Below are 17,451 nucleotides of genomic sequence, written 5' to 3' on the forward strand. Positions count from 1 at the left end.
TTCATTTAGTCTTGCTGTCTGATTTGATTTTAATGGCACAAGGCTTTCTGCTTATAATAAGAGCGTCGAGATCGTGATATATTGAGCAGTTAACCTCGATACCGATAAATGGCATAACATGGCGCCGCTTCAACTTTTGAAATTTTCTCCATTTTCTTATCCTCTGTTTCAACCAGTTCTTGTCACAGCCTGTTAGGGGCGGAGTCACGTTTCTGCAGACTGTACACAGCACAGAGTCTTAAAGGGACATGAGAGTAGCCTGTCTTTACATAGCCTTTTCTTTTTAAAAGGTTTTCTTGGCCTTTATTTGACAGTGAACTGACAGGGAAGTGGGAAGACTTGCGGCAAAGGTCACCAGGCCAGGAATCGAACCTGCGACAACCTCGTCGAGGACTAAGGCCTCCATATGTAGGTTGTGCTTAACCCCTGCGCAACCACAGCAACCTAGCCATTCCATTTAAAACATCGTAAACACCAACATGGGCAAAGTGACGTCAGTCATTGACATAAATGTTTGTCCATTACTCAGGTCAACAAAAGATACATTTTCAGTCTTTAATGAATTGTATTCCATACATTTTTAATATTTAGCATCCTGGCAGAGGACTGTACAGTCTGAGAAACCCCTGTTAGGTTTTTGTGGCAATTTCTCTGACCGCATTATCAGTACCTGGATGCTACTTTGTCTTAAACCATATGAAAGATGTAAAGGCACACTAAGGTTTCCTAAAAGTCACTAAACCTTTACAGTAAGTCCTACCACATCAAATACATCGTCTCTAAATGTCTCATGTTGACATTCCTCATTACATCCATATGCTTCCCTTGCTTGTTTCGGTCAGAAAGGATTAATTGTCCCTAGCACAATAATAAAAACAAGACAGTATATTTCATTGCTGTATTAAAACTCCTTCTCTAACCAATGTTTTTCTCCTGAATACAACAGAGACAGCGGATGACTTGAGCAGTAGCTTAAAGACAGACCTTTCTATGTGCACAGCTTTATTTATGATGCAAAGCAGCATGTCAACAGGGGGAGCAAAAAATAGCCTCATGCTGCTGGGTGTTACCTTTAGGCCAATGAAAGGGGAGAAAAAGCTGCTGTGGGAGATAAGGTAAAAACTATTTGGCAATATAATCGATTGCAGATGGCAGCCGTCCGGTGGGTTGCTTGGTCCACCTTGGCTCTCTGTGATGGCCATTGTGTCCAAGAGGACAAGGCCATTTTCCTGAGTAAGGGTGGGTGCATGGGTGTTTTTGTGGCAAGTCCAGTATCAGGATGATAATCTCCGATGCCTAGCAGGAATTAGAGAAACACAGGGGCATCAGGGAAGAGCTGCAGGGAGTTCACTGTGTCACGAATTAATATGATAGAGTGATAAAAGGTTAGACAACTGTATTTTATGACTTCTCCATGTGAAACTGGGTTAGATAAGCTAATGTAGAGATAAAGAAAAAAGCTTTTCTATATGATTCAAAACCTTGCCTAAGGAAACTAAGGGTGTATTCACACCTGATAGTCCTGCAGACTCACTTCGATTGGAAGCGAATCTGCACTTCCAATTACAATTCCAAATGTTACAATGTAGGAAATTGTAACATTTCCTACATTTTCAGCTAGTGCGGTTCGCGTTCACATTGCAATCTGTCAAACAAACCAAACCATTTGAAAAACCTTGTCCTGTGTCCCCTACATGGCTTGAGGCAAACTGTAAACTTCTTACGACCTCCTTTAAAGAATGGCTTTGTCTATTTTATTTTTTTCCTCACTCACCTCTTTTCTTTTCAAAGAAACAATAAAATCCAACAGCCCATGTGTTTTATTTTACCTTTTTCTTCCATGATTCTTTAAGAGATGCAAACTTGGAAGTACATCAGTGAAAACGTATTGTTTGGACACTTCTTCATTCCTGCGGAAGATTTACCAATGGGGCAGGGGAAGAGTCCCAAACAGACACCTGCCTCGTCACTCAGACCCTGAGTGTGTCCTTGACCAGCCCTGCTCTGCAGCTCATGCTGCCCCAACAAAAGGCCCCATTTCCCAGGGAAGAGCTCTGGAGCTCCAGGCCTCCCGGTCTGCACCCGTGCACACAGCACCGTGATCCCAGCCCCCTTTGGACCGCACAAAGGCCCCATTGTAAGGCACAATACCGGCCGCCCCCTCTGCCTTTCCCCTGTACCCTCTTTTCTCTTCCCCCTAAACTCTTTCACTTTCTGCATCCTCCTGTTCTTTCCCAACTCCCCAAATCACAGTTTTGTTTTGTTTTTTGCTTTTGGCCTCATATTATTTCAATCTGTAACTTATCAGTCTGGATTTTCCACAGCAAATCCATTGACATCTGTGAATGTCTTAAGTTTTGCTGTGTCAATCCTCTATTGCATTTCTTGACCATTTTCTACCTCTTTGCTGTCTTATCTATCCACTTTTGAAAAGCTATTACAAGTAGTGGACTAGCTGTGAAACATAAATCAAGACTTTGGGAAAAAACTACATATCACCCCTTTATTAATATTTAAGAATCAGAGTTTAATTTACAAGCACTGAACTTGGTAGAACAATTTTTGTCCACTCAGCGCAGAGAATTAAAAATGCAACACCATCTTATTGTGAGGTAGTTGCACAAATCCCCTTTCTTGTTCTAAAACCACAAATGGCTAATGTATAGTTTTTTGATTTGTATTTAAATTGCTACACACCATGTGTGTGTGTGTGTGTGTGTTCAAACTAAAGATTAACATCAAATTTGCTTAATCTTTTTACAGATAACACATTGCTTTTTAATGATATAAGTACCAAGCTATGCATGTTTGCATAGTTGAAAAACAAATATGAACAGTATATTTATATGATAATCATAAACTGATGGCGGCACAATGATGGCCAATATTTTTAGCATGAAAAATATTGGCATGTTCTGGCATGTTCTGCCAATCTGTGTTGCTAACTTACTCTTGATTCTTTTCCCATAAAATAATGACTACAGCAGTTCTGTAATGGCCTCAAATTGCAGCAGCAAACAACAGGCTGCAAGTACAGCAAAAAGTAAAAACAGTTATAAGTGAAAAACAAATCCAAATCATTTATTTTACCTGACAAGCTGGAAGGTGAAATAAAGGGGAAATCTCAAACTGGGTTAAGCAGTCAAAAAGAAAAGGCTAACCATGGTAACCCTGGCTATAACCTGACACTGAGCATTGATAAGAAGGTGGACATTCCTCACACTTGTTTCCTTGTGTTTCCTAATTAAAGACCAGAGAAAAGTGGGACAAAGAAGACTGAGCTGCAGCAGAGCTTCCAGCAGAGCTGTGGTTTGTATTTTTCATGTTTAGTGAAAGGCAACTAAAATGTCTGGCAGGATGAAGGGAGTTTTCTTTTCCTCCTTATTTCTTCCAAGCCAGAACATTCTGGCTCAGAGAAAGGTGGAAAAAAACAGAAAAATGACTGAAATTTAAAACGTAGATTAAAAAAACAGTTAAAAAGAGAGAAAGCAAATATAGAGCAGTAGAATATCTCAAACATTTTGTAGTCAGTGTTACAGGAGTTTATATTCACATCCAAAGCACCTTGTTGCAACCATTTAAAGTCCAGTTCCTCACAGAAACGCACCGTTATTCTGGCCTAACCCACAGATACGCTCTGATGTATCCATGGTAACCACGGCATCCCCTCCATCAGGGGTCCAGCTGAGGCTGATGGGCAGTTCAGACAGCTATGTCAACTTTGACAATGACTCAGCTTGCAGAATTTAGCGCAGCACAGTATGGGAAGCAGGAACGGCGGTGACCTCATTCCACAGGCTTTGCCCGTTGCGAGCGCTCCGAAAGAATGAGCCGGGAATTAGAGGTCAGGGGGAATGAATGGTGGCACCGCAGACACGTCCCAAATTCTCAGAACAAACGTGGCTCACTGTCCTGCATCTGTTCGGCTCTTATGGTGGAATTATTTCCAGATTCCTTCACAGCAATGTGGCTGACAAACAACCAGATATTTGCCTCAGAGCTGTGGGAGACACAACAAGAAATTCCCCCGGTTGCTGAAATGAACCGTTTTACGACTTTACAGTTCCTCTTTGATGATCGGTCAGTGAACACACCATACCAATGCAATACCAGGCAACACGACATACACACTCTTCGGTGTGGATGCGTGTACCGAGTCAAGAGGATTAACTAAGGTTGCTACAACAGAGAGCTACGCTTCGATGGGTTCAAATCATTTTGTTACGTTTCCATTTCGTAGAGGAAGCCGTCAGCACAGGACATTAATTCATGCAAATCCTGGAGACATTTTGGCAAATTTGTAAAGGTGCAAAGATTTCAGCAGAGTCCAGGAAGGCTAAACGAATTACAGGAAAGTTGCGCTGTATCATCCTTTTAGCGTTCAGCCTATGTATGTCATGGAGTATGTTAGATTTGTAAATGCTTTTCTGTCTTTTGGACATTTATGAGTTAAAGTAGCAGTCTACAATCTCCATACGAAGATGGATGATAATTTGAAATGCTAAACACAATTCATTCCTATCAGTAGCATGACGGTAGTTTAAAATGGCAACTTTAAGTTAGTAAAACCATGTTTTATAGTGACTGCTCTCTCATACAGTCACACATGACGTCTCCAATGCTCCTAAAATGAGTAATTATTGACTCTTAGAAAATCATACTTTCATGATGGCAATTACAGCATTACATGTCAATGCCAGATTTTTTATGAATTTGGTATCCACAAAAATCTGCAGTGAAGTGCAAGCTTTGAAAAATACATTACATGCTTGTGTAATGTAGGATAAAAAAAGGATTTTATGAACAATGACATCCTGTCACGTCTTTAATGTAAGTGTGTGGCTTATGATGCTCTCCTGTTCTGAATAGAGCTGAAATCAATGGTGTGAAATCCACAATGTGCTACTGACTAGGAACATAACTAGTCAGTAGCACATTGTGCTACTGACTAGTTATTGCACATCACCTTTTCTTTTTTTCTCATCTTAAAATATCAATTTGTGAAAACACCTGGGAAAACAACATCAATACATTCAAATGATGGCTGGCAATAGAAAAACCTGAAATCTGAAATTTAACATAAATATCTGCTTCTCTAGTCTCTGTTGCTAAGCAGAACTGAGTCATTAAATTGAGGAGTGTGTTCGAGTTCTTTATGCACTCTGTAAGTAATTGAAGCTAATTTTCCCATATGAAAACAATGAGTGTAATTTTTCATGTGTTTCTGCTCAAATGAGGTTGCATTTCATTTATTTCAAGAATTTTTATGGTATGTCTTGATTTCCCAAAACTTAGAAGTGTGTCTTCACTGTTTTGTCAGGTAAGGAGTCCATGTGCTTCATGAACAGCTGTAAAAGTGTGAGGCAGCTGCAGCTTTAGCCATGACTAATTTGTGTAAAAGTGGAATAAACCCAAATCCACACTATAAATGCAACAAGTTAATTACAACGGTCAAACAAGTCTATTATTATGAAGATAGCAGGTTGCAAAGCAGTTTTTCCATTTTTTTCCCCAAATAAGTACAAATGTATTCTTATGAATGCATTGTGATACTGCAATTATTGAGAAAATCATGTTTTAACAAACAGTAAAGCTGATTTACTTTACAGTGCGCTGTGTGGGATTTTCCCTAACCATACTGAGTTAAATTTACGAGGGAAATGGGAACAGGAACTGTCAGAGAGGACTGAGGCAGAGAATTGGGAAGAGATTTTGCACATAGCTGAGCATGAATAAATCACCATCTGCACTGGTCTTATGGTGTAAGACTCTGCATACACTGTGTCAATCTGCATAACACAAGCATTCGTTTCAGTCACAACCCTCCATTCTGCCTGACATCCTCTATGACCCCGACACTTTCTCCCACTTTACTGTAGGGCTGTAGTGATACAATAATCTCACGATATGATACGATACACGATATTCTGCTCACGATACCATATATATTGCGATATTCCGCAAACTATACAATTCAATACACTTTTGCAATTTTCTGAAAGATTTTAGAGGGACAGAGTGATTTTGGTGACATTTTGTGACCGTTATAGAGTTGGACTGAATTAATTTAACTGAAAACTGATTAAAAGCACCAACTACACAATACCTGGCTCTGGTTGGACATGGACACAGACTTAAAGTCGACAGCTGGACAAAATGAATCAAAGACGTGGTGAGAAAACATGTTTCTTTTAATTGAAACAGTACAAACTGTAGCTTACATGCATTTGTAAAGTAAATAAAGTGCACCAAGTACCCTGCTCTGAATAGTTTCATACCTTTTTAACCTTGACACTTAACATCTGAAGGAATCACTCTAAGCCTGGTGACCTAATCACTCTCCTGGTGAAGCAAGCAGTGAGTGAGCAAGGTGACAGTTGGATGTTACGATACTTGCGGATGAATATCAATTTTTTTCTAGGAAAGAAAATATCGATTTATATCACAATATCGATATTATTACAAAGCCCTACTTTACTGTCATTTGTGCCGTGAAACTGAACCTCATGTTTGCTGCAAGCTACCTAAAGTTCAGACCAGGAAAGATAAAATGAAAATGAAGCTTATAATAAACAAAAAGGGCATTAATTTACTGGTTTGACCTTCTTAACCTCTCGTTTTTACTGAAAATTAGTGTATTATAACCCTGGTGGGCCACCAGGTTTTACTTGCGCCTCTATCAATCTAGGCTTTGTTTGTTTTATTCATTTTAGGGACTTTTAAGACTTTAGAGTTGATGTTTAGGTCCTATTGGAAGACATTGTCAACAATAGTTGACAATGTCTTCCAAGAGAACATAATTACCCAGAGATAGTTTCCAATTTCCTGCCAACTTTAAACACTGTTTTAATTTGACAATGCAGAAAGTCGCCAGATGACCGCCCTAGTGCCCATACCACCAGGCTTAGCTAGTTTTATGGAGGAAACCTTACTAATACATTAATGCAATGTAAAAACTATTCTCTGATCTCCATTTCTCATTGAGCAAATTAAAAGCTTTAAACGCTTAAAGATGACACTTGTTACACTTATAACACAGCATATGATGATGCATGAGGGGTTAATTTTACCTTGGAGCATGCAGCGGTACGCTGATTCAGAGATGGCATAAATGTGTGGAGGCATTTCATGTCTCTTCTTTCCTCTGTACATCTCTATGATGTTCTCTGAGTAGATGGGCAGGTTCTTGTAGGGGTTGATGACCACACAGAAAAGACCAGAGTAAGTCTGCAATCATAAAAAAAAGAAAATTAACAAGAAACATGCGTAAAGAGGAAGTAAAGCACTTTTAAGAGGAGACACAAAAAGAAGAGAATTAATAAATCATCAGCTTTTCCGATTTACAAGGAGCTGCACATTCCTATCTTTATAAGTCATCTAACCTGCACTCCATCAGTCCAACAAGGCTTATCATCGCACACTTTTAGGAGCTTACGTTATTACAACACACTGACAGACGGAGAGCAGACCGAAACACAGATCTGAGAAAACTGTGATTAAACGTAAGAATAAGAACTCTTCCTTTTGACAGTAGAAAGAAAAACTCCCACAGCGCTGCGATGAGATGTTTCACATTAACTCGGGTTTCATGATGCTTCATCCAGAATGCTCTGAAAATGTTTAGCCTTGTTTCTGACTTGTGGTGTTGCTTTTGGAAACGCAATTAACCCAACAATGTCTCCCTGGAGGGCGCGTGTGGTAAGAATCTTTCTTCACTGGGCGTTGGGATAAAACAAGCAGGCAGTAAGAAAGGCGGCCAGCGCTGAGTGAGAGGCCATGGCGGACGCTTTGAGTTATCCCTACAGACGACCTGGTTCTGGTTCTGGTTGTCCTTCCTTTGTGTGCCTAGAACATGGGTGAGCACACAGAATGCAAAACTCAACAAAATATCAGAAAGTTTAAAAAAGGAACAGCGATGAAGAAAATCAACAGTGTATAAGCGGATGAAAGCTGACTTTTTTATTTAAATGGTGAATTTTTGTAACTACCACCAAAACCCTAAAATTACCCAAAAAAAATATTTTTTGAAAGACTGAAGACGAAAAAAAGTTTTAACTTTTTCATGTTGTCAGAATATGATGTCATTGATCAACATAAAGTAAAGCATATTTGTGAAGTGGAAGGAAAATGATACGCTGGTTTTCACACGTTTATTAAACAAAAACCAGAAAAGTATGGAGAACCAATCCTGCCATAATTGAAAATAAATATAGAAATAAATTAATGAAATGAAATGATTACAGAGTGAAAAGGCAGTTTGACAAATAAACTAGTGTCTCCTTAAAGGCTAACGAAGTAGTAAAAAGAAGAGATTTATTTAATAGTTAATCTACTAATGAGGTATAAATGTATATTTTTATTTTCATGTTTTAATGTAGCAATTCATCTTTGTTCTTTGTTGTGTATTTTTTATTTAAATAGTTTTGAGTCAGACTTTTTCCTTAAATTATGTATATTTCTTTTATGCATTACACTTAAATTTCTTGCTGTTTGATTTTAGTAATTGTGACCATGCCAGTCACAGGAAGAAATAAATCAATAAATCAATTAATCGCATAATAAATTAAAACAAACTCAATAATTTACATTTGCATGATTTATCATTTTTCTCTTTTCTCTCTTTATACCAAAAACTCGACGTCAAAAGTCTTTAGTCTGGTGCTTTGGCCTCTACTGGCCTTTTTTTGTTTGCAAGACGATTTTGTTTACACAGACTTCATAATTCATTTTATTTGTTGTTTTATTTATTTTATATATTTAAAATGTCTTCCAGTTCCAGGGTTAAATGTTCATTAGAATTTGAAATTTATTGATCTTTCACAATGTGTTCTTGCATCATCATTATGGTCTGAAAAGAAGAATATTATTGTTTATCGCAATAACCTCTAGTCCAGAAAATGTTTTAATCTTGACAAGCCTAATTCTAACGGAAATAAAAAAGGAAAAATTTTGTCTGATTTTGGGTCAAAGTGTCACAGTGAGAATAAAAAGGTTCTGTTTTTTAAATAGCGTATGTAAACATCTAGTTTCAAATATGCGTACATTGTTGCAAGGCATCATAACCTTTTATTTTTGCAACCTGGCACTAAAATACATGTTTCCTTGGACTAAATCCAACTAAGCCAAGCTTTGTGAAGCTGTACGTTACAGTAGTAAAACGACTTCATAACATTTTAAAAGGTATGACCCACATTAATCTCTTTAGATCAGAGCATCACATGATGAAACATTTCCTTAATAATTAAATCCACTTTCAAGAAGCAGGCAGCATGATGCAGCCGTTGTGTATCAGCTCCGTCTGGGCCTTCAGTCAGCACTGAGCAACCGATGCTAAAGTGCTGATGCAGAAAAAAGGTAGATGAGAAAAGGAGAGAGGTAGGCAGACAGAAAGGAGTCTGTCAGCGATAAAGCTGACAGAACTCCCAGAGGTCGGATTCGGACGAAAGGTGGAGATGTAACGAACACTGTGTGACGTTCTCAGCTATTCTGTAAAATTGCTAAGCAGTGGAGAGACGGAGACCAGGCTGAAATTCTAGCTCAGCACTCTCCTTTTTAATGAAAATTTAATTCCCCCCCTATCTGAAAACTGTAGCTGCTATAAATAAAGACTCTGTTCTGCGTTCTCCGCTCAGCTGCACCTCCACAGAGAACTGGAACAGCTGGAACGGCTGCAGCTTTTACGCCGAGTTGCAACCGACCGGCGAACTCAACACTCCCAGCTCGGTCCAGGAAAGAGAAGGTGAAATTTCCACAGTGAAACCAGATCCAGCGAAGGGGATGCTGTGACATGGTAACAGCTGAGCAACACACAAGCAACAGCAGACACAACAGGCGAGCCCATCTGCCGCCTGTGATCACACGGTCGGCATGCCAGCGTTAAAGGGACACTCCCCACAAAGAGCACAGGAGCCCATGGTCTGCTGGGAGCACACAAGACTTTGACCGTTCCCTTGAAGCTACGCTTCAGCGGTTTCATAACAAAGCTAACAAAGTGTTCAGACACTCACAGCTCAAAACACAACCACAACAACTGAGACGCAGGATGTCAGATGATTTTAGAGGAAACGGGACGGTTTCATTAAGTTTCTCAAATGTACTTCACAGCAAGATGTTCCAGTTTAGATGTGGGAGTGACAGCCATGCAGAAGTGTTCATACTCCTTAAATGTTTCCATTTAGAAAAAGAAAAACATCTTTAAAGTATTGTATTGATTTTTAACATGTTTGATTTTTATGTGATAGACCAAACGATGGTAGATCATTTATTCTCGACCGTTTTACCTGGGTGTGCATTGATTCCAGTTTTCAGGCCGATCACAAATTTTTACAAATCCTGATCCACCAAATCCGATTTTGTCTGATACCGTTTTTGGGGGTTTTTTTGTCGGAAAAGTTGCTAAATATAGCAACAAAGTTGCCAAGTTGGAAACATTGAGGTGACTATTGTTAACCTCTATCAGTCAGCGCTCTCTCACGGCAGAGCAAAAGTGGACAGTGGCTGATTTTCAGACCTTTGCGGAGGTAGATAAGATTGGTTTCACATGTAGAAGGAAAGAAAGGCAGCCATAATTTCACCATTACCTACTACTTAATCTCAATAAAACACACTGAAGGAGCAAGCGGTTGCAACATGACAAGCTGTGGAAACGTTTAAGAGGTTTGCACATTTTTGCAAGTCAATATAACATGACATAAAACTGCAGTTTTACACAGTGGCGAGATAGGATTAAAAAAGTCTATATAATGGAAAAAAACAACATCAAGACTACAACTTAAGATGGGGACCTTTGAAACAAGATGGAGACCTATAACTAAATTCATACTGTAACCTTGATGCCTCTATTTATCTTTTTTTGTCTTGTTCATATACTTTTCAAATTTAGTTTGTATTATTATCACTATTAGGTACCTTCATTACTTGAGTTTGTATTCTCAGTATCTCTACTGTGTGTGTATGTTGATGGAAAACAGTTATTGAAAATAAAAAGTAAAAAAAAAAAAAAAACTGCAGTTTTATCTTGATACTCTGAAAATAAACTATTAATCCGCCTTCACGTCCCTCGTTTACATTTAGAAGCTGGACGTTTAATTCATTCCATAAAAAGTTTCATGCTTGGTGATAAAAGGTTTCTGTCCTCCCATCTGTCCAGTGAGGGACGTTTGTTTGCCACACACTGAGAAATCAATAAAAAAGCCACAGCAAGCAAAGGTGGAGGTACACACAGAGAAACAAAGCTGTGTGCGTTAATAATGTTTTTGTCAGATCAGTGAGTCAGAAACCCTGGATAAGCAGAAGGCGTGGGCCTGGCAATAGAGCTGATGGTGATAGGCGAGAGACTGAGCCACATTCGGGCTGCAGTGGGCGTCAGGAAGCAGATAGACAGACAGCCTTATTGCCATGGAGAAATGCTGAGCCTTTCTGACAGCTGAGGCTTATCTAACTACACAAAGGCCTTCTTGTAGCACGGCTCAAGTGCAGCTAGCCAGCATGTAGCCCCTCCAGAGACCTGTGACTCAATACCTCATAGTTAGAAAGCTGTAACAATGCAGAACCTGGACCAACAAGCCGACTGACTTCACATCTACAAAAAAGGCACAGGGGCATGTTAGCATGCAGCAGAGGGCAGAGAAATTATAAAGCTAGCAGGTCTGAGCAAAACAAAAAAAAGGTGTGCGTGGTAGCCATAGGTGGCTATTAAGATATACATATGATTTGAAAATATTCTGTCATAATGTTCCAAAAGTTTAAAGTCATTTTCATGTAAAACAAGAAAAATTGTTGAATGGACTCGAATGAAGCGGCTGAAACTCTGTGATAGCTACTACAATTGCCCCTCTTTTCCAAGAAAGATAGATGTGAATTTTTAGAAGCAGATATGGCCTGGTTACCAGTAACATAACCTGCCTATCAGCCCTCTAAGCAATTCTGCTCAATTCTAATCTCATTTCACAGCTCGTCTGGGATTTCTCCCATTCACTTGGATTCTCTCTGGTAGAATTTCAACCGGGCCAATCAGCAAACAGAAGGAGAAGTTATGAACGGTGATGTTGATTTTCTGTGCTGTTTTAGAATTGTAGTTTTAGCAATGGCAGCGGAGGAAGTGAAGGAAGTCGTTCAGTCCGTTTTGGCCAATCCAAATCCTGGATTAACATTAATAGTCGCCACATTCAGCTTGGCTCTTCTCTCTTTGCAGTGGAGGATGTTTTTTACAGAACAACCAATTTCCAGTAAACTACATCGCATTGAACTGGCCCATTACATACGTCACGGACAAACATTAGCAATTGGGTAAATTTTTAAACTTTGACAGAGTCCATGCCTCCAGGAACCATTCGTTTCTCAATAGTTGAGGGTACAGACCTTCTGTGTGAGTAAAAAGGTAGAACAAGAGGTTTGTTTTTACCAAGCTAACAACAGCACGGTTTTAAAAAGTTAGGGATTCAAAAGTGCTAAAATTTTCCATGATATCCTTGTTACAGTCGAGCAACCTTAGAATGCGATGCTGCGAAAATCGCAATAGTTTTCTATGGTAGCATGGAGCTTAACACGCCCTCAATCACATCTTGCTACCACTCATCTGGCTGAATACAAGTTGCTACAACCGTTTCTCCATCTAGCAGTTTCTGTATTAGATTTAATAATTAAAGGAGCATCACCTATTACTCTCATCAAGATGAACTTTCATTTTGTCAAGCAGCAGAATGCAGGCTAGCTACATGAGCAGATAGCCTGACTAATTATCAGCTTGTTTCACTCCCAGGTTAATAAGCAATTCAAAGTAAAACAGTATTTATTCCATTTTTCTATAGTTTTTGCTTAAGTCCATGGATTAAAATAAAAAATAACATATAGATAGTCTTACTGTGATAACTTATGATCTTTAGCAGCAGTGAAAGTAATTGTTGCTTTTTTTTTTCAAATAAAAGCAATTAGGTCATTTCTATATTCATTATTTTGTTATTTCTGTTTTGATAATAGCATAAAAGCTATGACGTTTTTACTCAAAGTTAATCAACCTGTGAGAGTTTCATTCCTATTTGGAAATATTTCCGGTCATGAAAAATAAAGATAGTGATGGTTTGGGAGCTGAAGCAGAATCACCCATAGCAAATGTATAGAAACTTAATACTGTTTTGAAATTAGTCATCAAACTATAACAGAAAAGCAAAAAGCTCTTAGAAAACAACTAAGAGAGTGTCTGTTATCTATTATCACCTCAGTCTATTACTTAAAAAAATACAGAAACTCTATAGATAACATGATTATCACTGTAATAATTAGTGTCACAGTATTTTAACAGCAGTAAGGAAGAAATATTTTTGGTTTGACACAATAACCAAAAATATTTCACATTTTGGGCTCACATTTTTGTTCAGATTTTTGTTTTTTGTTTTTTTTTTTGCAAACACGCTAATACCAATAATGCGGTGAGAGTATCAAACATAGTCCATATGGTGAGTCTAACAGGAGATCAATCAGGATTTAATATTTGTTCATGTCTCAGAAAAGTGTGACCAAACGCAGCAGACAGGCTGTCACTTCAGATCACAGCTGGGCTTTTTCTTAAGTGATAAGTAGAAAAGAAAATAAATCTCAGCAAAGTAAACCATCTAGGTAGTAGTGAGACTCAGAAAAATAAGTCTCTCCAATAACCCTGAGAAACAGCACAGCCTGCGGGGGGCGTGATATTATGTCTACAGAGGTGTTAGAAGGGGCTAAAGGCTGTGGAGAAGGTTAAGAAAGTAGGGAGATTGTTTTCTATGACTGAGCCGAAAGGGGTGGAAATGCTCTTCCTGTTAGAAAACCAACGCAGCCAAACACATGTTTTCAATTTTTCTCAAGCAAGGGGACAATTAGCAAGCTCCAAAACCAATTTAAACCAGGAAAACACAGAAACCAAGACACTATGGTTTACAGGGGAGTTGAAGAGGAGCACAGTGAGCTGCTGGAATGAGATCAAATCTAAACCAGATGGGATAATTCACAAACTACTGGAAATTCCTGACTTTTTTTTTTTTATATGTTTTTTTTTCTTGCAATTTGGCATAGAAGCATCCAAATAGCTGCTGGCTTCTGTAGGGAATCAGCAGTGATGTTTTGTCTCGCAGAAGGACAACTGATAAGTCTGCCTTGCATTGGCCGAGTCGGAGTCTCGGAGGTGATAGCCCACATTCTATTCATGGAAAACGAGCCACTAAATGGGTCGGCATCACAGAGGAGCTGCAGCTCCACTGGAATTAGATCATGGGGACAAACCCATGTTAAAAACAGAAGAAACTTTAACCATGAACATTTCAATCCTGTTTCGCTCAGATTCAGACCCATCTTAGAATGATAGAAATTATGCTGAACACATAAAAAACATTGTTTTTATTTAGGTTAGAGAAAAGGAGGTTGAGTATAAATGTGATTTGTGGTGACAAGTTTAAAGGTTATGAATACTTTTCCAAGGCCATGCATCCAGAATTACATTTGAAAAAAGATTTGTGATTTTCCCAGATTCATGTACAACAATTTTAAAAATCCCGTCTGCTGTCAGAAAATTGCCCTATTTTTGTTAACTGAAAATATTTGGATGATAATAAGGAGAAGGAACAATCCAGTTTTCTTTTTCATTTTGTGACCAAGTCATACGATTTTTTGTTTGTGCTCTAAACTAAACAAGCCAGCAGAAGTCAGTAAAAGACAAACAGACTCAGTGGTTATAGAAGAGGTCACCCTGTAGCGAAGGTTACACACAGCTAAAGGAAAGTAGCAGTATATATAGATACGTTGCATGTTATTGTTTATGTCCGCTGGAGGGCAAAAGGACGGTTCTTTTACCGACAACTCTGTTACAAAATGAAACCTGGAGATGTAGGTATTTTTAACTCAGTAAAGTGCGCCACAGCAAATGGAAAATAACAGAAAAACTGTGTAAAAACAACTCAAAGTCACTCATATTCTTCTTTTTTTCATACTACTATTCTGTTCAAGCGTATCAGGACTCAAACCCAAAAAACATGCAAATATTTCCCACACAAAGAGCAGAGCATTCAGTCTGTTAGTGGCAGATTAGCTCTTTTGGAAAACTAAATGATGCATAAAAAAGCACATCATTTTGTTTTCTACTGAACTGAAACATCAAATTCCACAGCATATCTACATATTAAGTTTGTCAAAGTCAAGCTAGCATAACTGGCTTACTTCCCTCCCCCTCGCCATTTTTTTTTATCTGACTAAAACTTTTTGCAAAGATGTGAAATGTGATATCACTGGATCTTGTTATCTAGTTGCCTTGGTACACAATTAGTAGCCAAACATATTTTATATATTCCACCTACATTTAAGATTTAGCGCGTTATGGTGACAATTTGAAAGTAAAACCACTGGTAGTCATTGTTGGCAAGCAGTTTTTCTGCTTGGCCAGGATCTTCCACCCGTTGTGACGTATTTATAGGAGGAAGGTGACCAGAAGAAACTAAAAACTACTTTTTCAAACACCATTTTCCAAATTAACAAGAATCCAAAACACAGATGGTCAAAAATGATCAAATTCTACACAACAATAACTGGATTGTTACCTATTAATATAGATAACAGTCTACAGAGAGCTTTCTGAAAATCACAATTTGCAGAAGGCTTCAGGCCTGAACACTCACATATATCAGTCCAGAGTAGTAGCGATCCTTCAGGTTGTGCAGCACTGACGCCTCATTCAGGCAGGTGAGCTCGGCCATGTCCTCCACCTTGCTGAACTTGGGCGGGTTCATCTTCTGGATGTCGTCCTTGTTGATCACCACCTTCTTACCGTTCTCCGCCAGCTCCACCAGCACCTCCTCTCCCCGCTCCTCCCGGATACTGGCCGCCTCAAAGCCGTGGCGCTCCGAGGGGACCCACACCAGCTTCTTGGCCGTCCAGTCGGCCTGCGTGGCCGGGTTGTACACCACGGCCCGGTCGACAAACAGGTACCGCTCCGGGTCCTCTTGCCCACTTCGATGAGACATCTCCCCTGGGATTTACCAGTGCGATGTAGACACCTGTACAGGGCAGAGGGGCAGGAGGTCGGAAGTTATTATTAACTTTCTACCTACAGAAACCCTACCTTTATTTTTACCATTCACAATTATAGATGTAAAAAGTCTTAAAATAAACTTATGAATCTTGTATTCTAAGCCCTATTTGCAGATAACATCTGTAGGTCACAAAGACTACATAACAACTATAAAGCACTTTCTACATGATAACTGATGTGTAAAAGGCATAGCAGATAAAAGACCTTTCTTACCTGCCATCAAACATGTATATGTAAATATTTTTGATGAACTCGACTGACATTTTGAGAGCATCTGGCTTGTAATAAGATGGATATCTGGAAAAGCTCTTCATTTAAATTGTAAACCATGGTGAAAGATCTATGATGCTGTGAGACTAAACACTTTTTTTTCCCATCTCCTTTAAATTTCTATGATGTTTTGTTTTATCGTGCTCTAAAGGAAACACACAGAGACTGAAGTTAGCAATGCTATCCCTGCCGGTCAGGGTTAGCATTGCTATTTATCTTGCTACCAAGTTAGCATTGAACTAATCGTTCGAAACAATTACATAAGATGCTGAAGTCGGTTTAAAATGTTAACTCTTGAATCCTTTTTTCTTTGTTTTAAAGTATTTGTAAATCCCAGTTTAACTGCGGAGCTGTGTAACACTGACTGCTCTCTCTCTCTAACTCACACACAGAGTGATCTCTCAGCTCTGCTTCTCAGGTAAACAAATGACAATCTGACACATGAGAGCAAATCTGAACGCTTTTCCATCTCGAATATTAACTCAGACACCGACGAGTATTTATTTTCAAATGATTGAAATTAAAACATACAAAATATATTGTAATATGGTGCATATTGCATGCAAAAAGAAACGCTCTAATCTTACTGGTAAAATAGTAAAAGAGATATTTGGTAGTTCTTTAATTTTATTAATTGATGACTCGCCTCTATACGCTGCAGGATTTTACTTCATTTATAGATTTTGCAGAAAGAGTCAACTCTGGAGTAACTTTGGATTATTGTTTGGTAAAGTAATTTCATTTTTCATCTTTATGTTATTGTCAACGCTGTTTAATAACAACATATTAGCCAGATGCTTAATTATTTTTACTATTATTTAGATTTCCTAAAGCAAAAGAAGAACCAACCAACAAAAATCGGTATGGGCAGGGCAGCACAAAATCTCTGATTGGTGCATCTCTAACCTGTTTCCATTTCTTCATGTTAGTCTCTTAGTAGACCTATTTCTCTCTCACCGAGAGATAACTGTTTTGCTTTGCGTGTTGGCTGACTTGTGCCTCATTTTGGAATAAATAGCCGCCCTCTAACTACTTGAGATCTTGATCTAAATTGGCAAATTAGGCATCAAACATCCTCCTTGTGAGCAGCTCTGTCCTTCTCCCTGACGTAATGCCATCAGATTCAG

General features: G+C 38.7%; 1 protein-coding gene across 1 annotated transcript in view; it reads right to left on the reverse strand.

Moving 5' to 3' along the window:
- The window catches only part of LOC103143665 (myosin-10), an 82,326-nt gene that overhangs the window by 63,889 nt on the left and 986 nt on the right, over positions 1 to 17,451 (reverse strand). Inside the window, exons 2-3 of the mRNA XM_016675463.1 lie at positions 15,642 to 16,019; positions 7,071 to 7,227 (exon numbers count right to left, since the gene is read on the reverse strand). Of these exons, the coding sequence (XP_016530949.1) occupies positions 7,071 to 7,227; positions 15,642 to 15,986 (502 nt within the window). The 5' untranslated portion in view covers positions 15,987 to 16,019. The remainder of the gene's footprint in view (positions 1 to 7,070; positions 7,228 to 15,641; positions 16,020 to 17,451) is intronic.

The sequence above is a fragment of the Poecilia formosa genome, unplaced genomic scaffold, assembly GCF_000485575.1.
Source record: "Poecilia formosa unplaced genomic scaffold, Poecilia_formosa-5.1.2 Scaffold114, whole genome shotgun sequence".
Classification (NCBI taxonomy): domain Eukaryota; kingdom Metazoa; phylum Chordata; class Actinopteri; order Cyprinodontiformes; family Poeciliidae; genus Poecilia; species Poecilia formosa.